The sequence below is a fragment of the Rhinolophus sinicus genome, chromosome 12, assembly GCF_057876585.1.
Source record: "Rhinolophus sinicus isolate RSI-liver-muscle chromosome 12, RSI-T2T, whole genome shotgun sequence".
Classification (NCBI taxonomy): domain Eukaryota; kingdom Metazoa; phylum Chordata; class Mammalia; order Chiroptera; family Rhinolophidae; genus Rhinolophus; species Rhinolophus sinicus.
Genome location: NC_142512.1, coordinates 53,557,528 through 53,582,390, shown reverse-complemented (window position 1 = coordinate 53,582,390; position 24,863 = coordinate 53,557,528). Strand labels below are relative to the sequence as shown.

The following is a 24,863-nucleotide window of genomic DNA, read 5'->3' as shown; positions in this document are numbered from 1 at the left end:
GGGAGAAGGCAGGGCAGGCATCGCTACTTTGCAAATTAAGAACTGGCTCAGAGGGGTCTGGGCCTCAGCCTCCCTGCCCTGGAGGCTGACCCCGCCGGCAGCGAATCTCCGGGTCTGAGAGCTTTCCTCTGCGTCCATCCGCTGCAGGCCCTTGTGAAGACACGTCTGTGTCATCGGCCCAGAGGCAACGTGGGATTTCACTGGGTCCGCTCTGAAGGCGATTCCTATGACTCCTCCAGAGACCCCAGCAGTCCACGCAGGCACCCAGCAGTTCTCCCTGTGGCAAACACTCTGCACACTGTTGTCATCAGTGCCTGCTCTGGGCTTGGAGACGGGGGCGGGTGGAGGCGGGGGAAGTTGAGCAAGACCCAGCCTTAGCCTGGGAAGGGGCCTCCGCCCCAGGAGGATGCGGAGGAGGGCGCATTCGCTGTAATGGAGCAGAGGGGCAGTGGCCGAGGTCAGAGAAGGCTTCCCGGAGGCGGGAGCTGCAGCAGGACTTGGACTAGTTGAGACACTCCAAATGTGTTTCAAGGAAAGGGTGAGGGCTAAAAGGTTCGAGGGAACAGGCCTATTTGGCCGGATAACGAGGGCGCTGTACTGACGGGTAGAGGAGGTGGCTGTTATTGGAGTGGTTTTTCCTGGGGGTGACGTGATGATGGCAGTTCAGACAAGGATTATGTGCTTTGTGAGTTTATGAAGAGAGGACTGCGCCCGGAACGACCTGCTCCGGAGGAAAGCAGGACTCTGCCTAGGCGGGGACCCCACTGCGTGGAGCGCGGTGGGGCAGGCACAAGCCCATTGAGCGGCAGAGGACGCTGTGGCCCGGGCCGGCGGGAGCTCCGCCCCCTGGAGCCTGGCCCCTCCCCTTCCACCCCGCGCAGGTAGGGAAGAGGCGGGGCGCCGGAGCCCCGCCCCCAGGAGTCACGGCCCAGCTGCTAGCGGGGCCGCCGGGAGCTGCGTCCTGGGGACTTGGGGCCGCAGGGAGGTGAGCGCGGTCGACTGGTGGGGCGGGGCCGGGCTCTCAGCTGCAGGCCACAGGCGCCCGAAGGGTCTGCGGGGTCGCGCCCGAACCCGCCTTGGGGCGCGGCGCGCCGCTGGTGAGGGCGCCCGCCCTGCGGAGCGCTCGGGCCCCACGTGGACCAAGCCGGAGGCCAAAGGCCAGGGCTGGACTCGGACGGGGCTGCGGGACCAGGTCTGCCGGCCGCTGGGGCTCACCTTGGACAAGACGTCTAAGGGATCCCTGGGCAACGAATCACCAGATGAGGGGACAGGACGATTGGGCAGCACTTTAAAGCCCCGGGTTCAAGTGAGAGGACTGCCCCAGGGCAGTATCGTGCAGCCCCTCCTTCTTCCCAGAAGGGCCTTGAATTCAGATCTTCCCCTCCCCTCTAGGGGTGAGCAGCATGGGGGTGGGGGTGGGGGTGGGGGGTCGGGGTCCCGGCCGAGGTGGAAACTAGTGGGGAGGATGGGCTCGCACAACAAGGCTGGACGGGAGCTCAGAAATTGGACCCAGGGGTCTTGACTTCTGGACTGAGGGCCTTGGAAAGGTTGACACCCTCTTTTTCTCCACGGCATTGGGTTAGGTTACAGAGAGATATGTCCCCTATGGTACAGACGCCCCCACCTCAGGGCTGAGGGGGAGCCCAGGTCTCAGCACCAGCCTAACTGGGTGAAAGACTAAGGGAGCAGGCTGTACTGTGGGAGTATCTGAGGAGGGGAAGGCTTGAGGGATTGACCCTACACACAGACTGAATGCAGTTTCCCAAATGGCTAAATTTAAGACCCCTCCCCTCCCCGCGCCTTGTGCCTCACATTTGCTGGTAAAATGAGCCCAGGATCTGTGTTGTTTATGTGACTGTGTAGGTAGGGCAGAGGGTGGAGTGGAAAGCAAAGTTTATTTTAGAGCGGTGGCTCTCAACGAAGGGCTCGGTTTTACCAGGGGGTATTTGGTAATATCTAAAGACATTTTGGTTGTCACAGCTCGGGGGAGGGGGTTGAGTATTGTTGCTATTTGACTTTTACCGTGTTTCCCCGAAAATAAGACCTAACCGGAAAATAAGCCCTAGCATGATTTTTCAGGAGAACATCCCCTGAACATAAGCCCTAAGACCCGGTCTAATTTTGGGGGAAACACGGTAGTGGGCAGAGGCTAGGGATGCTGCTAAACATCACAGGACAGTCCCCCCAACAAAGAATAAGCTTGCTCACAAAGTGTCAGTAGTGCTGTGTTAAGGTTGAGAAATCCTGCAGCTGCACCTGGCTGGTCATGCTACAAGCATACCTCGTTTTATTGTGTCACTTTGCGCCTCACAGATGTTGCGTTTTTTACAAATTGAAGGCAAGACCCACCACCAGCAGAAAGATTACAACTCATTTTATTGCAGTGGTCTGGGTCAAAACCCGCAATATCTCTAAGGTATCCTTGCACTTCTCTCATTCACTTTCCCTCCCTCCCTCAGTTTTCCCAAGGGTTAGGAGAGGAACTTGGAATAAACCCAAATGAGATAAGAGGTAGGAAGGTGTGAGGATAGTTTTTCCCCTAGCAAGAGGCTGCCTTTGGTGCCCTAAGCCTGCCTCTTCCTGCTCAAACCTTGGGCCCTGCAGGAAGCAGGTCTGGATGCCTCAGGGAGGAGCTGAGAAGGGGGGCGGGGGCTGGGAACAGTCCTGGAGTACTTCACCCCTAGAGCAGCCTCCCACACAGGAGCTCAGATGTCCCCCTGGGTATGAGCTCTGTTCTCATAGATTTTCCCAAAGCTGGATTGCTGACGTAGGCATAGATGCCCGGTGCCATGTGACCTGCTGGAATTTTCCCTTGTGAACTCACACCTAACTCTTCCAGTATGCACAGCAGGAAAATAACACTCAAGGGATATAACAAGGCTCCTAATTCCTCATGGCTCTCCAGTCTGCTTCCCTCCTGCAATAAAAAGTTCCTCTGTGGTTAGACAAGAGGCCAGGTGGGAGAGCGAGGCACCCCGCACCTGGGATTAGCAATGGTGAGAGATGGAGGACATCAGAGCCGCAGGGCAGGGGTCCCCTGGTGGTGATGCCTCTGAATCCTTTGAGTTGGGCTCAAAGAATGTGCTCCATGTTTACTGGTTTTCGGGGAATGGGGCTGGTGCCCGTCGTAGGAACAGGATGGGGTGAAGCAGCCGCCTACGCCCAGGCATCCAGGCCATTCCACTGCCCTCCTTCCCATTTTCTGGCAGTATCCATTGCCCCCTGTCATGTGCACTTCTGGACCCTGGCCTCCTGGCCTGGGAATCCTGGTAGGCCAAGAGTGCAGGTGGCAATTCTGGTTTGATTTCTGCTTTTTGGGGTGTTGGGGTTTGTTGTTTTTTTTTGTTTGTTTTTTTTTTAACTTTCAAAGGCTGGAGTGAGACTCCCATCTTTTCAGTAAAACAAACCACAGTGGTAGCCCCCATCTGTGTGTGCCTCTCGAGGTATAAGACAGCTTTCAGTCTTGTAGAAAGCTGTTCAGGAAGTAAGTGGTGAAGCCCAGCACTGAACCTGTGCTGCCCTTTCCCAGGCCCAACCTCAGATCCTGCTGTGTGCCACCAGCCCGTAAACAGACCACCAAGTGACTCCTACCTGGTTCGCTCATTTCTGAGCTGCAGCTCTACCTGGTGTCACACATACTCAATGTCCAGGAGGGGACTTCTGTTTCTGTAAGACGAGGAATAAATCACACCATAAATACATTGCAGAAGCCACGGGGATCTGAGTCTGGCTCTGGTTCCGAAGTGTTTTTACTGTCGCCAGAGCTCTGGACACTGCTGTCGCCTCTTCTCTGGGTTCCTTTCCACCTGCTGTGTAAACTCTGCCCCAGATGGGACACCAACTGAGCAGGAAGAGGTCAGGGGTGTGTGTGTCTGTGCATGCATGGACCTGTTCATAACCAAGTCACTTGGATGTGCCACCTGGTGCTTCCCTGTGGGTTGGGATGAGTAGTGGTGGAGTCAGGGTGGCCCCTGGCCGCCCCATGGTGCATCATGGATGTGCTCCCCCCGGCTCCTCCCACCCCCGCACATCCCTGTGGGTCCCTGTGCCACCCACTTTGGAGCAGGTCTCAGTATTGCCCTGGCCACCCACTGGGGATTTCCAGAATGAGCTCACACTCTGTTCCCAGTTTCCTATCCAGCTGAACCAGGCCGGGGGAGGGGTGCTAGGGAAGCCAGCGCCCTCCCGGTGCTGGCTGACCTGGCTTGGTGGCCAGGGCAGGGAGGCTGCCAGGCGAGGCAGCTCGCCGGACACAGGCCAGGAGGAGGTGCCCTGCCTGTCTTGTCTTTAGGGAAAACAAGGGCTTCTCTCAGACTGCCCGTAAAGGTACTATCGCCTCTCTATAGGAGGCAGACATAAAGGAAAATTCATCTTGTCTTCAGTGAAGTACAGAGAGCTACCATGTCCACATTCCTGCATTTAGTAAACTTATCCAGGGACCCAGATGCAAGTTGTTGCAATTCCAAAGCTGCCTGAAGTATTCTGGGCTGCACCCCGCCCCCACCCCACCCCTATAAGAAAGTGGTTGGGTCTAAGTGGGCAGTGCCCACAAGGTGGGCTGATCAGGGACTCTGGCCTGGAGGGTGGGGGGAGCGGTGGAAAGGGGTGACTCCCAGCTTGGGAAGCCAAGATACAAGGCCCAGAGGCTGGTAGACACAGTGTGGTCAGTAGGATGGGGGTCACTTAAATAATCGGTGCCTCAGTTTCCCCAGCTGTACAGAGAGTAACAGTACTATACGTGGGGAGTTGGCTGTGAGATTCCAGAGGTGGTTCATGTAAAGCCTTGGGCCAGGCGCCCAGCCAGACTCAGAGCGTGGCGAGGGAGCCGTGATGATAACTATTGTGATTGCTGTTAGGAGCGTGTCTCTGTGCCCTTGGCACAGACGTGTGATGATGGAGCACTTATCTCATGGGCTATTAGGGGGACTGGATGATTGAAAAGATGCTAAGGCATGGCAGTGCTGGTGGTGGTATTCTGTAGACGTGGCCGGGTCTGGATGGGGGGACCTCGGTGCCATAGAGGGCAAAGGAACTGAGGGTGGGTGTCGATCTACGAGTGAAGGATCAGGCTGTGAACTGCCACCCCCACCCAGGGGTTTTCCCACCTGCCAGCATGTGTGTCATGATGGTGTGTGAGTGTGTGGGGGGTGTCATGGAGGTGGTGACCCTCGGCTGTGCTCCCCTGCTCTTGGGCCAGGCGCAGGGCAGTCTGCCCAGAACCTTGGTTTTCTCTGCTTCCCACGGGTGGCACCGGAGCCTATGCCAAGAGCATCGTCAGGTAGTCCTGACCCTGGCACCCAGCAAGAAGTACCTTCTCCCTCTCCAGGTGGCTCTCCCCAGGTCATACCCCAGGGTGGCCCCAGAAGGCCTAGGAGAGAAAGTGTGGCATCTGCTGTGAGGTTGGGCTGGAGCCGCACTTGGAAGGACGTCTGACCTTAGCAGCCAATGAAAACAATGAGATAAGGACAGAGATGAGAGAATGTGAAAACTGAGAAGTGCTGCCCAAGTGTTAGGTGATGTCATTTCTGCATGGGGGGTGGGAGGGACTCAAAGGCCTGCCTCCCAGAACTGGGCTACTCAGAGTCACCACCCCAGGCCTGTTCTTTTGCCACTTTGTCTCACCAGTTCCAGGTGACAGGAAGCTGCAGAATATGGGGGGAAGGGAGAGTCACAGCCCCACCAACTCCTAACTGTGGGACTTTGGACAGGTGACTTAACATCTCTGAGCCTCAGTTTCCCCACCTGTCAAATAGAGATCTGTCACCTCAGATATAGAGACCAAGCGAGCGATGAAGGCAGAGGACAGCCAGGAATAAGAAACGATGCCAGTTACTGGCCATTGATTGTGTACCAGGCTCTGCGCATTCATGATCTCATGTCATCTCTACTGGATCCCTGTGGGGGGCCCTCACCCCATTTCACAGTAGAGGAAACAGACTCAGAAGTGGTGATTTGCCCAAAGCCTCCCAGTGGGTAGGTGGCCATACCAGGGTTTGAGCCCTGTTGCTGGCCCCCCAGCCCTCATTCCTCAACAAGAGAAGCCATGCTGCCCTAAAGCGAGGTGATGGGGCAGTGATGATTCTGATTCGGTCACTTTGCAAGTCCCCCTGGTATGAGTGGCCTGGATGGCCGTGTCCAAGTGCCCTGAAGCCCTAGCAGTTGGGGTTGGGGCCAGCCTCTTCCAGGAACCAGCCAGCCCCAGGGCAGAGTTCTGGGACATCGGTTTATTAGCTCCTTAATGACTGCTTACAAGCTGAAAAGTGTTTGCCTTGCATGTTCCTTCCCTGCTGAGGGGCTGGCCTGGGCTTCTAGAAGTAAGGGGCACCCAGCCCCATCCTGCGTTTTTTGAGATAAAGGACCCAGGGCAGCTCAGGGCCTGACTTCTGGCTGAACAACACTGGACAAGGTGCTTACCTCTCTGTCAAATATGGCAAGACTTTATCCCTCATCTGTGTGTGCTCCCAGGGTGAGCCCTAGCTAATGGTGACCAGGGCACCTAGCGTTTTAAGCATAAACAAACTAAGGCTCAGCGATGTTAAATGGTTTGCCCAAGATCACACAGTAGTTAGGGCTGGGCCGAAGACTATCTCCCCAGTTGGGCAGTGTTTTCATCGTCTGGAGTCAGGCCACAAGGAAGAACTTGGGTGGATTCCACCATCACAAACAAGACAGCCCCACTCTGGGTACCGAGGGTGATTGAGGAAAGAGCCTGGTCACACCTGGGTGTCAGGGAGCCCCCAGCAGAAGTGAAATGGGGCTCTTCTGTTCCCCTCCTCCCCATCCTTCCCCCAACCACTGAACATGTGCTCGGTCTCTGCCAGTTCCAAGGATCAGTGAAAACCTGACTCCTGGAACCCCAAGATCCCGAGAGAGGCAAATCCTCTTGAGTGTTTGGAGCAGTCTGTTTCGGGTGCCCAGTGGTGTGGACTCTCTCTCCAGGACTCCGCTTGTACCCTGGTGTCTGGCCCCCAAAGGACCAGGGCCTTCTGTGCCCCCAGGTGCCACTTCAGACTCACAGCAGTGATCGGGGGAGCAGCAGAACTGGGGTGGAACATGCCACCTTCCCAAAGAAGTCTGGGCCACTGGGCACAGCATCCCGGGCCGGTCTGCATGCTCCCTTCCCTCTGATGCCCCATGCTGCAGTTGCCCCCAGGCTCTGGGAACTGCTGCTGTTTGTTTGTGGTGTGGAAGGGCACTGTCCCAGGCCTCCATCCGGGCACCTGTATCCCTGCTGTCCCCTGTTCTGCTTCCATCAGCAGCTTCTAGAGGCCAGACAGTCCCAGAGAGGCCTCTGGGAGGGCACCATAGTGGGCAGGGCCTAGCACTGTGTCCAGTTAGGGATGCCTGACGGCACTCCCAGTGGTAGCTGCCCCATATGTTGCCAGCAGCTTCAGCATCTTAGGATGTAGGGACTTAGGTCTCAGATACTTCTAGCTCAGCTGGCTTCCTGGACCCCAGGAGCCCACAGAGGATGGGGCATTGACACATCTGCCAACCCCACAGCCGTGTTGTCCTGTGAGACCCTGATGGGTGGTGTAGAGGGGCGTTGGAGTCTGTGATGCTGTAAGAACATGGCAACCCCCCTCCCCACCCCCACATGCTCACACCCTGCTCTTGGCAGCGCCCTGGAACCCAGCTCCCGCTTCCCGTGTCTGTGGTCGGCCATGCTGCCCAAACCACACTTAACTGGGTCACGAGGAGCCCAGAACCTGGGGCCTGATGGAGAAAAGCTAGTGGGTCACCAAGCCCCTGAACCTACCTTTCCAGTTCGTTATCTGAATTTAAGCAAAGCCTTTAAAATGGGTGGGGGAATTTGAACTAGGGGTTTCTGGGCAGGGGCTCTCCATGAGTGGGACCTCTCCCCCTTGGACGGGTGCAAACCCGCAGGTGGTTCCATTTTCCCTCTCTACAGAGAGCAGCTGGGCTGAAGCATCTGTGCCAGTGCAGTGTGTGTGTGTGTACACCGATGTGTGTGATGACTTGCCCCTCTAGGGAAATGGGCGCTTAGCCAAGAGGGAGGCAGACGAGAGCTTCTGTGTGGCTTCTGGAGAGTCTCTTTCCTCCCTTGCCTCTCTCTAACTCTGATGACTGAGTTTCATCCTCCAACTGGGACAGTTTGCTTCCTTCCCTTTTGTGTCTCCGTTTTCTTTCCCAAATCCTGTCCCCAGACCCTCTGCCAGCCTTCTTTGCACTTTCCTGCCTTTTGCTTCTGTCCCCACTCCATCTGATCAGTGTCCCGAAGAGGTGTGCTGGGGTGAGTCACTGGCTGTGCAGGCAGCTTGGGGACCCAGGGAGACCAAGCTAGATGACAGCCTTTACATAAGCTGCTCCTTCCGGGTCTTGGGGGTGGGGGGTAGGCTGGAGCCACTCTCTGAGGTCAGCAGAACCAGGGGTTTTGCTGGGGATTGCACAGTGGGTGAGGACCAGCTTCCTCTTCACAGCTTTCTAAAAAATGACAGGTTCCCACAAGGGCTCTGGGTAGGGAAATCAAGTTTCGGTTTCTGTGTCAGGGAAGCAGGGAGAGAGGCCACTTCCTTGCCCCTTGCTGCAGTCCTCCCCGTCATCCTGTGAGTCAGCGGGGGACAGACAGGTTCCCAGCAGCCCCAGGCCACCTCCCTGTCTTCTGGACTGCCTACTCCCTACAGCTGGGAGCTGGGAGCCCGGGCCAGCTGGAAGTAACTTCTTTACTTCCTCACCTAGGGGACTTGAGCCCTCCCTCTGGGAGGTCCCTTAAACCTCCTGACCCTATCTAGTGGTTAATAATGGCCTGCCTCTTTCCTCGCTGGAGGGACTGCTTGCCCCTGTCCACGGCCCCTCCCTCCCCTCTCTCCCCATTTCTGGCCTCAGGCCGTCTGAGCCTTCCGGTCAGTCTGCTTCCGTCTAGAGCGGCAGCTGCTGCCCTCTCCCTGCTCCCAAAGTCCTCAGAGCCTGGGGTTATGTGTGGAGAACCCATCCACCTTTAGGGAGACCAGGGAGCCTTCAGAAACCTGCTAGTATGTGTTGGTGGCAGGCAGATGGAGACAGAGGGAGGGGACTGGAGCCAGACTCCTTGATACAGGTGGAACTGCGCCTGGGGTCAGACTGGGCAGACGGTGAGCCCCTCCAGCATCCTGCTTGGACAGCACAGTAGTGCTGTTGGGGACCTCCCTGGGGGACACCTTGCGTATCCTGGCTGTGCTTTGGGCCTGGGCTTAGCTGCCAGTGCCCAGCCCCACCCTTTGTGGGGAAACCGGATTCTCCTGTGGCATCAGCAAGTGGATTCTGTCACATGTGCCTGGTCCTGGCTGCTGCTCACGGCTGGCTTAGGCTACGGGGTGTAGGATGGTGGGGGTGTTGACCGGATAGGTGGGGTACCTCTATTTGGATGATGTGAATGCTGCACTTCACTTTTTCTGTGGATCGGCCCCACCCTAGCCCCCATGGGCTGGGCGCTGTGGCAGGCCAGGGGTCTCAGAGCAGCGGATGTGCCTGTGGGTTAGGAGGAAGTCTGGTCCCAGGATGTCACAATTTCCTGCAGTGAGCAAGCACTTTTGGGGCGCAGGAGATAAGTGTTGGGCGGGGCACTCCCCAAGCTCCAGCACTTTTCCTGCCTGGTCTCTGCCGCATGAGTTCCTCCTCGTCTTGAACTTGGGTTACTGCAGGCACCCAGGGTGGGTATGACCACACCTGCACTGCCAACCGCCCACCCCCCACACAAACCCTCACTCCCGGAGCCCTGAGGAAAGGGCTGGGCTTCTGGTGCCACCATGTCTGCACAGGTTGGGGGTTCGTCTCAGGAGCAGATGGATCTCCCATCCATGGTGGAGAGGGTCTGGGGGAAAGGGCTGTTTTTAGACCAAATGTGTGGGCTTCCTGGGTGTCAAAGCTGGGCCATCACCTTGTCCAACTCCCTCACTTAACAGAAAGGGAAACTGAGGTTGGGGAGGGGGCTGCTTACAGGCCAGGCCTCGGCCACTGCTCTAGGAAGATGGTACAAGTGGCTCTCCCGGGCACCACGCCCCTCCCACCCCCACCCTCTGCTCTCTAGGGCCAGGCCAGTTCTCCTTGGGACCTCCAGGATTGCCCTGGGGCCAGTCCCATCTCCCCAGTCCTTCAGCCTGCAGTTGTGTCTGCCTTCCCTGTCAGATGAGCACAGATGTCAGCAGCACAGTGGGTCCCGGCCAGGGGTCCCAGCCAGGGATGGTATGGCCTTGAGGTAGGAGGGCTGGCTGGGAAGTCTGGGCTGTGCTGGGGAGGGGGGAACAGGAGGTCCACTGAGGACTCATCCTGGGACAGCATCCTTTATCCTCATCAGCCCTGCAGTGGTCACAGCCGCAGCGGGGCAGGCAGCACTTAGTGGAACCTTCCAGAATGTGCTGCTTCCTGAGCTGGCAGCAGGACTGGGGCGACAGTTTCTATCGGGGTGGATGTGGACTGGCCATCCGCAGCCATGCATGTGCCCTCCTTCTCACCTGCCTTCCATTCAGTTATGGGTAGATAACCGTTATGGGCAGATGTGCCATTGATGAATGGTGTCAACTGTGTGTCACACCCTGTGCTGCCCAGGGTCGTGGGGACACTTACACATAGGCAGATCTTTGCAGGATGCTATGAGAGAACAGGTGAGAAAGTGGTCAATTCTGTCTGGTGGTGACAGGGCAGGCTTCCTGGAGGAGGAGACATTTTACCTTCCTTAAAGCACCTAGTAGGCCAGGTAGATGAGGTGGAGCCTGGTGTGCCAGGTGCAGGGAGGTGGGAACTGGGGGATGTGGTGTGTCTGGGGGCATGTGAGGGCAGGTTCTGAAGGACATGGGGTGCTGATTCCAGGGAGGTATGATCAGCTCTGAGTCCAGAAGAATCCTACCTGCTTGGTGACCTTACAAGAGCTCAGGCCTGGCAGCCCCAGCCTTCCTCTGCTGCCTGCCTGCTTCCCTCCTTGGTGCCAGTTTCCCAGGGCAGTGCCCACCCGATGCCCTTTCATTGCACCCTGGTCCCAATGGAGGACAAGCCAGGGAACTTTCCATGCACAGGCCCCAGGTGAGGCTGTTGTCTTGGAGCTGTCCCTAGAGCGGGCTCAGAGTGGCATCACCTGGCCCCTAGGACTCTTGCGAAACCAGCCTGCCCAACACCGAAAGCCGTCGGCCCATGATCATTCACGGCAGGTCTGCCCAGGGGCATGGAGTTGGGACTTCCAGTGCTTGGGGATAGAAGGAAGGATGCCCACGTCTGTTGGTCAAGCCTTAAAGAAGTGGGGAGCGTCCTGAGCCCCCAGCTCTGCCTCGGAACCCTCTCTGGGGCCCCCTGCACACCCAGAGTGCCTCTCACCTGTAGTTGGAGGATTCCAGCAACCAATGGCGCTGGCCCAATACGGAAAAGGGACACTGCACTATGGAACCAGAGCAAGTAGACGTCAGGCTCTGGAGCCAGAGCAACTCGACTCCCCGCTGCTCCCCTTCCTGGCTGTGTGAGCGTGGGCAAGTTACTTAGCTCCTCTGGGCCCCCATTCCTCAGCCACAAAATGGAAGCAATGATAATGTGTGCCTTGAGGTGGGTGTTGAGGACGAAGTGGGATAATGCACGTGAAGGACCAGCAAGGCCTGCCCTTCCCCCGACAGCCCTTGGGGTTCTGCTCAGGGAGGGCCTGCTCTGTGCCCTGCTGTGCCCACAGAGTATAGCCCGGCTTCTCAGAAACAAAGAGGAATGCCACCAAGTTGTTCACTTCCAAATGCTTACTTTTGTGTTGGGTGGATTTCACCTCAATAAATGAACGAACCAAGACAACAACAATAAAACACTTCCAAATCATGGGAACGTTGCCTTAAATAATCTGGCTGATTCTAATCGAAAAGAAATCAATCAGAAGACGGCCAAAAATTCCTGGTGTTTTCTTTTTTAAGTTAAGTGTTTCTAGTAAAGTTATGTTCAAACAAATAAACAAAAGGACCATCTTGATTTGGGGTTCCCAGCCCAGAGCAGGAATTTATAGTTTTTTGTTTGTTTGTGTTTGGTAAACACCCAGAGAGTAGAGCCCGCTGGCTACCTGGGACTGAAGTGGCCAGCTCACCACCACAAGGGACCCTTGCACCAGTGGGGAAGAAGGAGAACATACGCCCTTTAATCCCGTATCCGTAAGGCGGGTGGAGTTATCCGCACTTTGTACGTGAGGAGACTGAGGTCAGGAAGGTGTTCAGACAGTGGTCCTGACGTGTCCCTACAATGGTCCTGACGTGCCCCGTTGACCCTGCTCTTTCTTTCTCATAGGCTGACAGGCTGTGATCACCAACGGAGCCGACTTGCTCGACCTGGAGCTGCCTGTCCAACTTTCCATCTGTCTCTGCATGCATCGACCTCTCCAGAGCTGAAGTGGGACCCCAGAGCATCTGTACAGTGAGGAAAGGACTAGAACATGCTCTAAAGACCTCTGCAACACACCCAGGAAGCTGTGAACTGAGCCCAAACTCTGAAGGTAGGAAGCTGGGTAGCCAGAAGGGCTGGACCCAAGGCACTGGCTTACTTTGCAGTTTAATTGTTTTTCAACAACTGCGTCGTGTTGCCACCTGTAGGCCAGCACTCTTCCGGCTGGCCGTGGAGATGCAGCAGTGGGTACATGGTGGCTGCTTCAGACAGTCAAGGAGGGCCCCTCAGAAGTGGTGCTCAAGCTGGGACCAGAATGATGAGAAGGGGCTGCCCCCTCTGCTGTGTGATAATCTCATCTGGGGATGATGGAACCAGCATGGGCAGAGGCCCAACATTTATGCAGTACCTACTTGAGCTGTTTTTACTTATTTATTTATTTTTTATTGAGGAATATTGGGGAACAGTGTTTTTTTCCAGGATCCATCCACTGCAACTCAAGTGTTGTTTTCAATCCAGCTGTAGAGGGTGTAGCTCAGTTCCAAGTCAAGTCGTCTTTGATCTAGTTGTGGAGGGCGCAGCTCACTGGCCCCTGTGGGAATCGAACCGGCGACCTTGGTGTTAGGAGCACGGCGCTCAAACCAACAGAGCTAACCAGCTGCCCCTTGAAATGTGTTTTAAACAGCTTTATTGAGATATAATTCACATTTAATTCATGTAATTCACATAAAATTCATCCCTTTAAAGTGTACAATTCAATGGTTTTTTAGTCTATTCCCAGGTACATGTAACCATGACCACAGTCAACTTTAGAACATTTTCATCACCTCAGAATGAAACCCACGCCCTTCAGCTGTTGCCTCCCCCACTCTCCTTCCTCCAGCCCTAAGCAAAGACTCATCTTTCTGTCTTTATAGATTTGCCTATTGCTGACTTTGATATGAATGGACTCCTGTAGCGGGCAGCCTTTGGGTCTGGCTTCTTTCACTGGGCACAGTGTCTTCGAGGTTTATACATGTTTGTAGCACGTGTCACTCCTGTTTGTGACTGAGCGCTATTTCAGCGTGTGGATGTAGTGCGTTTTGTCTGTCCACTTGTCTGTTGATGGGCATTTGGGTTGTTTCCACCTTTTGGCTCTGCTGAACACATTGCTGTGAACATTCCAGAGCAAGTTTCTCTGTGGACATACTGCCTGCGTGTGTGTCACGCATTTACTCCTTCTCTGCTCAGGAAGGAGGAAGTTTCTCCCCCTGTCGTAGTTGAGTGTCTGGGTGATTTGTGGTCAAGGCCTGGGTGCTGCTCAGGCTTAACCCACTCGCCTCTAGTCTGTACTTTTGACCACAACCCCCCCCCCTGCAGTACCTCCCAGCAGAGCTTGGCAGGTGCGAGACACTGAGAAGCCCACGGTGGCCGGGGGGTCAGGCGTGGACAAGAAGGAGACAAAGCCACACAGGGCCCAGGGGTCTCAGTGAGAAGTCTGGCCTTTATTTTAAGTGACAACAGAAAATTCTGGGACAGTGTTAAGCAGGGAGTGACATGGTATAATTCATGCTTTTAAAAACTGACTCCTGCTATTGCGTGGAGAAAAGTCATGGGAGTGGGGCCTTGAGGGGCAGCAGGGAGAGGCGCCGGGAGGCTGCTGTGGTCCTACAGGGTCACAGTGAGAGAAGATGGTGGTTCTGGTGGGGCCAGGTAGAGACAGAGGAGACGGACAGATTTGGAACACATGTGGCTGCTGCATTGCCCTGCTGTCCCACACCCGGGCCCCACGTGCTCTTGGCTGGAAGGCTCCTGTGTGACTGTCCCCCTGATCTGTGCACCCCCAGGGTCGTCACTCTGTCGGAAGATGGGTGTGGAGTCCCTGGCCTTGTATGAGGCGAGGAAAAACCAAACCGGCCCTAGGAACTTTGGGAAGTGGGATGAAGAAGGAGCTCAGGATTGTAGCAAGAAAAAGGTCACAGGGCGGTGTGAGTGAGGAAATGAAGAGAATAAAACAGGCAAAGGGTGTTAACTCTGGTGTGATCAAAGGGGTGTGGAGATTGGAGCACACGGTGTAAATTTACCCAGATGGAAGTAAATTGCCACCTCTTGGCAGGGCCATTTGGCAAGGTCCATTGAAATTCAAGACACCCTTACTCGTCAACCCTGCAATTCCACTTCTAGAACTTCGTATTGTGATAGTACTTGGACAGACGCACACAGTATAGGCAAGAGTGTTTGTTAACACTGGACACGAGTCTCAAATGCTGGAAACATCCTAAATAGCCACCGATCTGGAATTCAATAAATCTTGGTACGTTCCACTCAATGAAATCTTTGCGGTCGTCAGAAAAGAGAAGGTAGACCTGTCTGTCTGTGTTGATGGGAAAATGTTCATGCTACAGAAGAAAAGGTACGAGTGTGTCCTGTTCCAGGCGCCGAGGGACATCTGGAAGGATATGCACGCAGCTCCGTTCCGGAGGGTGGGTGACGAGGCAGGCCCTGAGTCCACTGTCTGCTTCATAGTCTTCTGCGTCTTTCGTTATTTTTTTATTTTCCTTCATGAAAAGAAAAACATACCAGACAGGTGGCAGTTTCAGTTACCTTTGAAAAAGGGAACTGGGCAGCCATAGGGGGATAGGGACAGATGGCTATCTAACCTATCTGAGAATTAGGCTGAGCTGCCACTTCCTCCCTCCCAGCCTAGGGACTGCTCTGAGCACAGCAGCGGGGGACCCTTGTCTGCGACCGGGTGGACCGGATTACTCCCCAGCCTCCTTCTTGTGCTGCCCCAAGCCCTGCCCCAGGGATGGAGGCAGGGCTCTGGCCCCCGACAGCCAGGATTTCTACAGCCCCACACCCTGTGCCCTCCTGCTCCTTCCCGCCTGTGGTCCTTGCCTGAACAGAGACCAGAAATGGGACAAGATGGAGAGCTAGGGACCTTTCAGATCTTCCTGGTCTGGAATGCAATTGAAGGGGGACAGAAACAGACATTCTTACAATACTCCACTCAGACAGATTCAGTTTAGTGTCTGGTAAGGACCAAGTTTTGGCAGATTGTTCTCATTCTGGGCTGCCTGGCCCTGGTACCTGGGTCCCCATGTCCCCTCCTGTTCTGCCGAATCTCAACACGCCTGTGCCTTCTCCATTCCAGCTACCCTGCCCCCTGCCGCCATGGCCTCCGCTGACAAGAATGGCGGGAGCGTCTCCTCTGTGTCTGGCAGCCGCCTGCAGAGCCGGAAGCCCCCCAACCTGTCCATCACCATCCCGCCACCCGAGACCCCAGCCCCTGATGAGCAGACCAGCATGCTGCCCCAGGTAAGTGGGCGGCCTGGGGGCTCGCTGTCCTGCCACAGGTGACAGATGTGCCCACATAATACCTTTCATGCAGTCCACTTCCTGGAGGAGGCTGCTGCTGCCCGTGTAGCCCCTAAAACTCCTGACTTAGGCCTGTACCCACTCCTTCCTGGCCCCAAACATCACAGAAAGTAGGCCCTGAGCTGAGGAGCTCCATCTCATGGTGGTCCAGGAGAAATAGGAAACTGTCCTGGGGAATGGGCTCATCCGCCCCCCTCCCCCCACCACCCTAGGAACCGGCTGTTTCCATCTCCTCACCCAGGCCCTTCTGAGGGGTGTGGGCTGTGTGGGACTTGGGTGAAGGGGCACATGCGTCTTCACCATCAGCAGCCTGAGCCAACAGCATCTTGGCTCCTCTGAGAGAATGGAAATGAATCAGCAGCTGGACCATTGGTCCATAAAGAGCTCATTGAAAACGGCCTCGAAAGAGCGTGGGCTCCCGCGCAGCCTGGGGCATAAAGGGGAGCTGTGTCCATGCCACCCACTCGCCCTAAGGGCTCTTTGGAACATACAGAAACAGGCTAAGAACACCATGGCGTGATGCAGGAGCACTGAATAGGGAGTTAGGAGAATGCAGCCAGGGTTTGCTGAGAACATTACAAAATGGCAGTTTTACATTCAGAATGCAAGCCGTTCCAGGGGGGTGTAAACTGCGGTTGACATTCATTCTCTCAGGGTTTTCACACTGGGAGCCAAAGAAGACCTATCCCAGGATCTGGGTGCTGTGCCATCGCTGTGCACAAGGGCACGCACACCCACGCTCTGTCCTCTCTCCTGCCTCCCCACAGAGGCCCAGGAATCCAGCCTACTTGAAGAGCGTCAGCCTCCAGGAGCCACGGGGACGATGGCCGGAGGGCAGCTCGGAGAAGCGCCCCGGCTTCCGCCGCCAGGCCTCCCTGTCGCAGAGCATCCGCAAGTGAGCACCCCTCCCGCTCTGCCTGGCCACCACCCAGCAGCCCTGGGGATCCTTGGCACCTGGGCGTTCGCTGGGCCTGATCCCTGTGTCCCCATCCTAGAAGGTGTAGGCAGGCATTAGTGAGCAGCACCTCCCTGCAGGAGTGAACATGAGAATCTAACACCATGTTGCAGGTGGGGAAGCTGAGGCCAGGGGGTCCTGTGCCTTGTAGGAAGTCACAGTGGATTCTGCGGGGGTTCAGGGAGCTGGGAGTGGCTTACTGCCCCTCACAGTGGCTCCCAGAGGCTTTCCCAGCCCAGCTCCTCATGCTCTGCAGTTTATTCCACCTGTGCTCACCTGGCCGTTGGGTACCAAACCAGGGGCAAGCTGATCTACCCTGCCACACATGGCCTGTCACCTCTTGTTACCCCCACATGCAAACATGCACCATCAATTTGCACATCAGGTCCCCTGCGCACACGTTTGCCCTGTCACCTCACATCGTCCCCTGCACGTGCATGTGCCCCGTCATTCTCATCGTAGCTGCCCCACCTGGCATGCGCACACACCCCGCTTCTCTGCTCCCACAGGGGCACCGCCCAGTGGTTCGGGGTCAGCGGCGACTGGGAGATGAAGCGACAGCACTGGCAGCGCAGGAGCCTGCACCACTGCAGCGTACGCTACGGCCGACTCAAGGCCTCATGCCAGAGGGACCTGGAGCTCCCCAGCCAGGAGGTGCCCTCCTTCCAGGGCACCGAGTCTCCGAAACCCTGCAAGATGCCCAAGGTGGGCTCCACTGGGGGTCGAGGGGTGACGGGCAACTTCACCCAGGGGCCCGGTCCGCTGTGCTCACCACTTCCCTCCTTCCCAGATTGTGGATCCGCTGGCCCGAGGCCGGGCATTCCGCCACCCGGACGAGGTGGACCGGCCCCACGCCCCTCACCCACCACTGACTCCGGGGGTCCTGTCCCTCACCTCCTTCACTAGCGTCCGTTCTGGCCACTCCCACCTGCCTCGCCGCAAGAGGATGTCTGTGGCCCATATGAGCTTTCAAGCTGCTGCTGCCCTCCTCAAGGTGAGGTGCCTGCCCGCCTCTGCCCAGCCTCCCTCCCCAAAGCAGCCCCAAAGAGCTCACCCAGGCGCCTGCTTGTGTGCCCAGGGCAGTGGATGCCTGGGATCCCTGGGCAGAGAGGGGGCCCTGCAGCCAGGCCCACATCCTACCCCCAATTCCCTCCTGAGCCCCTGCCACCTCTCTAGTCTGCAATGACACATAAGCTGGGGAAGCAGGCAATGAAACGCGCAGTCAGCACTCATTGCCCATGTTTACTGAGCCCATCGTGTGTGCTGGGCATGGGGCCTGCAGAGTGAAATGAGCCAGTGTCCCTGCCCTGGAAGAGCTCCCAGCGCAGGTAAGGGCGGATGGCACCATTCAGTGTGATGAGTATAGGACCCACCCAGAGGAGGTGCTGCCCCATCTCACCCAGGAGAGGGGCTGAAGTCAGGGAACACACTTGAGTTGAGCTCAGAAACATAAGGAAAAGTTTGCCAGGAAAGGAAGGAAGGGAACAGCATTCTCAGCAGAGGGAACGGCCTATGCAAAGGCCTGGAGGTGGGAAGGGAGCAGCAGGTGGTTCCATGTGGTATTAGTGAGGGATGGTTTGGTTGGAAGAGGAATGGAAGGAGACGGGGTCAAAAAGGTGGGCAGCGGACTGGTGTGCCATGCCAAGAAGCCAGGACTGGGGTGTAGGAGTTGGGGTGTAGGATGAGTGGTGGGGTGTCAGCTGCCCAAGCCAGAGGGCAGGAGGTCGCCAGGGAGACGATAACAGCAAACATGGAGAGAGATGGTGCGTTCAGGGATCTGGAGAAGCTGGTGCCTCGTTCCTACCCCTCCATGCTCGGGGCAGGGTCCCGCCTCCCAAGGCGCTGTTCCCAGGAGGGTGGGCTTGACGATTTCTTTGGTTTTGGGGACGCCTAATGCCTGTGCCTCTGCCCTGTGCACAGGGGCGCTCGGTGCTGGATGCCACTGGACAGCGGTGCCCGGCAGTCAAACGCAGCTTTGCCTACCCCAGCTTCCTGGAAGAAGACGCGGTCGATGGAGGAGACACGTTTGACTCCTCATTTTTTAGTAAGGCAAGCATGGGGTGTGGGCCTTCAGGGCAGGGGACAGAGTAGCCCGTAGCCTGGGAGCTAGGAGGGGTGACCTGTCCTTGACCATGCTCTGCCAGGAGCCCCTGAGAGATCCAAAGGCCCATCAGTGGGATGGGCTGTGCCACCTTGTGGAGCTCCTGGGGCCCCATCTTTCTATCAGGTAGAGTGAGCACAGGGGGTGGGACAGGGTGCCAGCCAGGAAAATCGCCGTGAGGGCTGACACACATGAGCCTTTCACTTCCCTCCCAAGGAGCCTGCCTGTCCTGCCTTGTCCTGTCCTTGAGTTGCTGGGGGCAGTATTGGGGACAGTGACTCCTCACACTACTCTTTCTGTGTCCCCCACTCCACCCCCACCCCAGGAAGAAATGAGCTCCATGGCCGACGATGTGTTTGAGTCTCCCCCACTCTCTGCCAGCTACTTCCGGGGAATCCCACGCTCGGCCTCGCCGGTCTCCCCCGACGGGGTACAGATCCCTCTGTGAGTTCTGGGTAGCCCCTTCTGCAGGTGGAGGTGGCATAGTGGGTAAAGGGCTCCCCAGAGCCCAGTGACCCTGCCGGGGGCCCCCCAGACCACAAATCCCTCCTGAGCCCCTTACTGGGCTGTGTGGACGGGCATCAGGCTGAGATGCCACCATCCCCGGCAGGAAGGAGCACGGCCGCGCCCCAGCCCCCGTGGCCAAGCGTGGCAAGCGCATTGCCTCCAAGGTGAAGCACTTTGCCTTCGACCGGCAGAAGCGGCACTACGGCCTGGGCGTGGTGGGCAACTGGCTGAACCGCAGCTACCGTCGCAGCATCAGTAGCACCGTGCAGCGGCAGTTGGAGAGCTTTGACAGCCACCGGTGAGCAGGCGGGGTTGGCCGCACGCCACTCCGTGGGTAGGAGCATCGCCTGAGAAGGGTCCTCAGGCTCTTGCTGCCTCTTCTCCACCCTCCCTGTTTTCCAAGCTCCCAGGCAGCAGTCCGTCAACAACCATTCATTGAGTGCCAGCACACAAGCCCTGCAACAGAGCCCCAGCAGAATGGAGCAGAGAGGGCGGGGCGGGTCAGTTAGAGCTGGACAGTTAGAAGCTGCAACCATGAGTGAGGGGAGTGGGGGGAACACACCCAAGACCTTAGGGGAAGCCAGAGGGTTGGGGAGGGGCAGTTCTTGCAGAGTGGACAGTTGGCAAGGATCTTGTAGATACTGGACCCAAAATGACAAAATCATCAAGTAATAACAGGTATGGCGAGTGTCCTGGAAGAAGACAGAGTGGGAGGGAACAGCATGCGTGGTAGGAGGGATGCAGTGAGGATGAGCAGCAGTTAGCTGGCTGAAGAGAGATGGGAAGAGCATCCCTGGCAAAGGGAGCATGTGCAAAGGCCCTGGGGTTGCAGGGAGCAGGATGTGTTCCACAGACTGCAAAAGGAGAGGAAGGAGTCTGGGGAGGTGGGCAGGCACAGCAAGGCCTTGCAGCCAGTGGGAGGGGGTCGATATTAGACTTTATCCCAAGGGGAGGGGGAAGCCATCCAAGGGTTTTAAGCTGGGAGAGAGACGCCTAGAGGTGCGTTTTAAAAGTCACTGTGGTGAAGGATGAGTTGGAGGGAGAAATGGCATGGGGGCGGCAGGGAGCAGGTAAAAGCTAAGTGACTGCGCTGCTGACCGAGGCCTCTGCTGCAGGCCCTACTTCACCTACTGGCTGACCTTTGTCCACATCATCATCACACTGCTGGTGATCTGCACGTATGGCATCGCCCCCGTGGGCTTCGCCCAGCACGTCACCACCCAGCTGGTGAGTTGGGCTGCAGAAGCGGGGCTCCACCTTGGGTGGCTCAGCCCCCCTGAGGGGCTTCAGTGTCATAGGCCACTGAATCCCAGCCATGGCAACAACCTGGCCCAGGCAGGAGGGTGCACGGGGCTCCCCCTGCTTTGCCCTCGGCCCCTTCCTGGGGTCTGAGCCTGGAACACGAAGTGCCTGAGCCGCTCCTTCCACCTCTTCACTAGGTGCTCAGGAACAAAGGTGTGTATGAGAGTGTCAAGTACATCCAGCAAGAGAACTTCTGGATCGGCCCCAGCTCGGTGAGGGGCCCGGGGAGGAGGGGGCACCCGCATCTCAGCAGGGAATCCCTGAGCCCTGTCACCCCCAGCTGGGCAGGGAGGGGTCAGCTGCCTAGTAGCGCACCTCGTCAGGGAAGATGCTCAGGTCTGGGCCTGAGCTCTCCCCCCTCCCCACCCCTGCCAGATTGACCTGATCCACCTGGGAGCCAAGTTCTCGCCCTGCATCCGGAAGGACAGGCAGATCAAGGAGCTGGTGCTGCGGGAGCGAGACCTGGAACGGGACTCAGGCTGCTGTGTCCAGAATGACCACTCAGGCTGCATCCAGACCCAGCGGAAGGACTGCTCGGTGGGGGCAGGGGCCGCCATCCACCCCAGGCCCACCAACCCTGCCACACTCTGGTCCCCTGCACCTTGTACACTTGCCCTGGCCTAGAGGAGGGGCCCTTCGAGGGCAGTGGCCACATGCCCTCTTCCTTCTTCTGCCCTCCCCAGCCTCACGCACCCCTGTACACCCCCCAGCACAGGGAGGGTGATGACCTCCCCAACCTCAGAGAAGTGAAAGCCAGGTCTTGGGAATGTCACTGGGGGGTGGGGGTCTGGGAGATGGACCTGAGGCCTGGGAAACAGGAAGAGCCCCTATCCTAGAGGGTCCCTTGACCTCTTTGATGGGGGTGGCCCTGACCTGGCATGATCAGCTCATCTCCATCCTCCAGGAGACTTTGGCTACTTTTGTCAAGTGGCAGGATGACACTGGGCCCCCCATGGACAAGTCAGACCTGGGCCAGAAGCGGACGTCAGGGGCCGTGTGCCATCAGGATCCCAGGTGCGGTCCCAGGGTAGCCCTTGATGGGGCTGAGACAACGGCATTGAGTAGTATGTTGTCTGTGCTGCCCACAGGGACATGGGCTGGTAGGTGTGGCTGCGGGTGCCACACACTCTCATTTTGCCCTCTGTGACCTCTGCCTCCAGAACCTGCGAGGAGCCGGCCTCCAGCGGCGCCCACATCTGGCCCGATGACATCACCAAGTGGCCAGTGAGTGATGGGGCATGGAGTGGTCTGGGAAGGGTGGAGAGGGGACGCCTTCGGCTACACGGGCCCAGCCCTGTTGGTGCCCCGACAGATCTGCACGGAGCAGGCCAGGAGTAACAGCTCGGGCTTCCTGCACATGGACTGTCAGATCAAGGGCCGCCCCTGCTGCATCGGCACCAAGGGCAGGTGAGCCGGGCAGGACCCCTGCTACCCACACCTGGGCTGATGTCCTCCCTCGTGCGCTCTGGGGCCACCCATGGTGCGAGCAGGATGAAGGAAGCGCTCCCCTTAGCCCGGTCTCTGCAGAGGAGCATGGCCTTCCTGCCAGTGATTCTGGCTGTGGCCACGCGCTGGCTCCAGATGAGGTGGGCAGGGGTTCTCAGTGCCCTGACATACTGACATACCCCGTGCCTCCCTGTCCCTCCAGCTGTGAGATCACCACTCGGGAATACTGCGAGTTCATGCACGGCTATTTCCACGAAGAGGCGACGCTCTGCTCCCAGGTAAGGAGGCCAGGCGGGGCCCTGGGCATAAGGAGCTGGGCAGGGCAGCTGCTGGAGTGGGTGTCGGGCTCTGCCCCCCACATCAGGGCCTCTGACCCAGGTGGGTCCTAGGTACCGACTCCCGTGCACTCACCCCCAGGTGCACTGCTTGGATGAGGTGTGTGGGCTGCTACCCTTCCTCAACCCCGAGGTCCCAGATCAGTTCTACAGGCTCTGGCTGTCGCTGTTCCTCCACGCTGGGTAAGGCTCCTTGCTGCCCACCCCCCAGACTCCTGTGGTGTCGCCCCCCTGGACCCCAGGTGGAGGGGCTCCTACCCAGGGAACAGCCAGCACAGTCCTCCACACCCCACTGCTGCTGAGGTTGCTTGGCTGGCGGCCGTGAGTAGACGTGGGAAGGCTGATGCCAGTGTGTCCCCCGCCCAGCATGGTACACTGCTTCGTGTCTGTAGTCTTCCAAATGACCATCTTGCGGGACCTGGAGAAGCTGGCCGGCTGGCACCGTATCGCCATCATCTTTATCCTCAGCGGCATCACCGGCAATCTCGCCAGTGCCCTCTTCCTCCCGTACCGGGCAGAGGTAGGGCCTTGGGACTGGGCAGGAGGGCAGGGAGGGCTGGCTCTGCTGCTCCCCACCCCTCCCGCCTGGGGTCTGCCAGAGGGACACATGGCTTCTTCCATGCTGGGCTCAAAAGCGCATGGACAGCTAAGCTGGGGGCTTACTGGCTGAGCCCTTAATCCCAGGCTCCAGGGAGCCATGATATCCCTGAGTCATGTCAGATGGTACCTCCAGAAAGGCCTTCCTGGACCCTGTCCCTCACTCTGTTCCTTTTCCCTGCTTCATTTCTTCATGGCCATGACCACTGCCTGCCACCATGTCCCATGTGTACAGTGTGAGCTCTAGGAAATTGCCAGTGTGTGACCATGCTTGACCTACAGAAATGGCACTTTTCTGATCAGTCCAACCTAATGCTATTGGCTTCTTCAGTGCCTGACCCCTCCCCACTGCACCCTGCCTAGAGCAGGCTCATCTGTCCACTTTATTGCACTTGGCACATAGGAGGTCTGCACCTTTGCTGAAAAAATGGGTGGAACCAGCCCAGCCTTGATCCAGTAGCTCCAGTGGACCCCCATCCCCTCAGCTTCGGGCCCCCACCCCTGGGAGGGGCTTTGAAATAGGATCACCCAGGTCCCGTGCTCCAGCCCAGCCGTGCTCAGGGCCCCCTGCACACCTGGGACCCGGAAGTGACATGTGTCCCCTCCCCCACCCCACCCTCCAGGTGGGCCCGGCCGGCTCCCAGTTCGGCCTCCTCGCCTGCCTCTTCGTGGAGCTCTTCCAGAGCTGGCAGCTGCTGGAGCGGCCCTGGAAGGCCTTCCTGAAACTGTCAGCCGTCGTGCTCTTTCTGTTCGTGTGCGGCCTGCTGCCCTGGATCGACAATATCGCCCACATCTTCGGCTTCCTCAGCGGCCTGCTGCTGGCCTTTGCGTTCCTGCCCTACATCACCTTCGGCACCAGCGACAAGTACCGCAAGCGCGCCCTCATCCTGGTGTCACTGCTGGTCTTCGCCGGCCTCTTCGCCTCTCTGGTCATCTGGCTCTACGTCTACCCCATCCACTGGACCTGGATCGAGTACCTCACCTGCTTCCCGTTCACCAACCGCTTCTGCGAGAAGTATGAGCTGGACCAGGTGCTGCACTGACCCCCTGCCCGGCGGGGCCTGGTGAGGCTGCTGCACACCACACGGGCTGTGCCTGGGCCCAGCTGCCTGCCGCAGGGCACGCCACCCCACCCGCACTCCAGAGACTCACCGGGTGCCCAGGCACCTGGCCCAGGTGGTGCCCCGCCAGGCGAGGCTGCCTCGGAGACGGTCATACAGACGGCTTCCTTGGGGGACTAAGGTCCCCCTCCTCAGGCCTGCGTGTTCCTGGCCCTGACTGGGGGCCACTCAGAGCACCTGCCTCTCTGTAGCTCAGGGCTCGGGCCGACGTCTGCCCTGCTGTCCTGCCCACCTCCTGGAGGGTGGGTTTCTTTCCTCCCGGAGTCCTCAGGCTGCTGCCATCTCCCACGCCAGCCTCTACGGGTGCGTCCTCGCCCACCATTACTGTGAGTGTGCCCTTTCCGGGCACATGGCCAGGCGTCACACCAGGTTCCCACCCCTGCCTCACCACGGCCCCCTCCATGTTTCCTCCCCTCTCTGCCCTTTCACCAGTAGCCTCCTGAGCCTGCCCATGTGGTGGAAGAGGGTTGGCTGTGGTCTGGGACAAAGAAGGAGCATGAAACTCGTCTGGGAAGCCAGGAGCCTTTGCGTGTTCTTAGCCAGTAGAGGCTGTACTCCCTGTCCCTTTGCCCTCCCTTCAAGTGTTCTGCCTCGCAGGACTGGCTCTGACGACGGCCAGCCCCGCCACCCTGTGCCTCACTCCCATCCTAGTGGGGGCCAGGGGCTGGGCCACCCCAAGGACCCACTCCCAGGGTGGCTCAGTCAAGCCCGTTTTTTTACTGGTTTATATTATGGTCCTACTTTTTAAATGTAACGCTAACTTTGTATGGATGATGTCTCAAACGTATTAAATGATATTCTCTAGGGAA

The 24,863-nt window shown here is 57.8% G+C and overlaps 1 protein-coding gene across 6 annotated transcripts; it reads left to right on the top strand.

Annotated features, from left to right (window-relative positions):
* Positions 1-517: 517 nt before the first annotated feature.
* Positions 518-24,863, top strand: RHBDF2 (rhomboid 5 homolog 2). 6 transcript variants are annotated; one of them, XM_019745638.3, is made up of 19 exons: positions 518-538; positions 12,241-12,445; positions 15,467-15,630; positions 16,458-16,585; positions 17,155-17,350; positions 17,436-17,639; positions 18,566-18,694; positions 19,072-19,190; positions 19,357-19,551; positions 20,369-20,480; positions 20,693-20,767; positions 20,931-21,092; positions 21,460-21,569; positions 21,716-21,779; positions 21,868-21,962; positions 22,204-22,279; positions 22,419-22,519; positions 22,703-22,856; positions 23,557-24,863. In XM_019745638.3, the coding sequence occupies exons 3-19, from the start codon at positions 15,487-15,489 to the stop codon at positions 23,974-23,976; spliced, it is 2,484 nt and encodes an 827-aa protein (XP_019601197.3). In that variant the 5' UTR covers positions 518-538; positions 12,241-12,445; positions 15,467-15,486; the 3' UTR covers positions 23,977-24,863. The 6 variants fall into 6 exon arrangements, with proteins under 6 accessions (XP_019601197.3, XP_019601199.3, XP_074175836.2 ...); XM_019745640.3 differs by lacking the exon at positions 518-538 and adding an exon at positions 618-881; XM_074319735.2 differs by lacking the exon at positions 518-538 and adding an exon at positions 876-985 and having other exon boundaries at positions 22,729-22,856.

Coding starts and splice junctions, on each gene's coding strand:
- RHBDF2 (XM_019745638.3), top strand. CDS start 15,487: ATGGCCTCCGCTGACAAGAATGGCGGGAGCGTCTCCTCTGTGTCTGGC. Junction 22,280..22,418: donor AGGCGACGCTCTGCTCCCAG/GTAAGGAGGCCA, acceptor ACTCACCCCCAG/GTGCACTGCTTGGATGAGGT. Junction 22,520..22,702: donor TCGCTGTTCCTCCACGCTGG/GTAAGGCTCCTT, acceptor TCCCCCGCCCAG/CATGGTACACTGCTTCGTGT.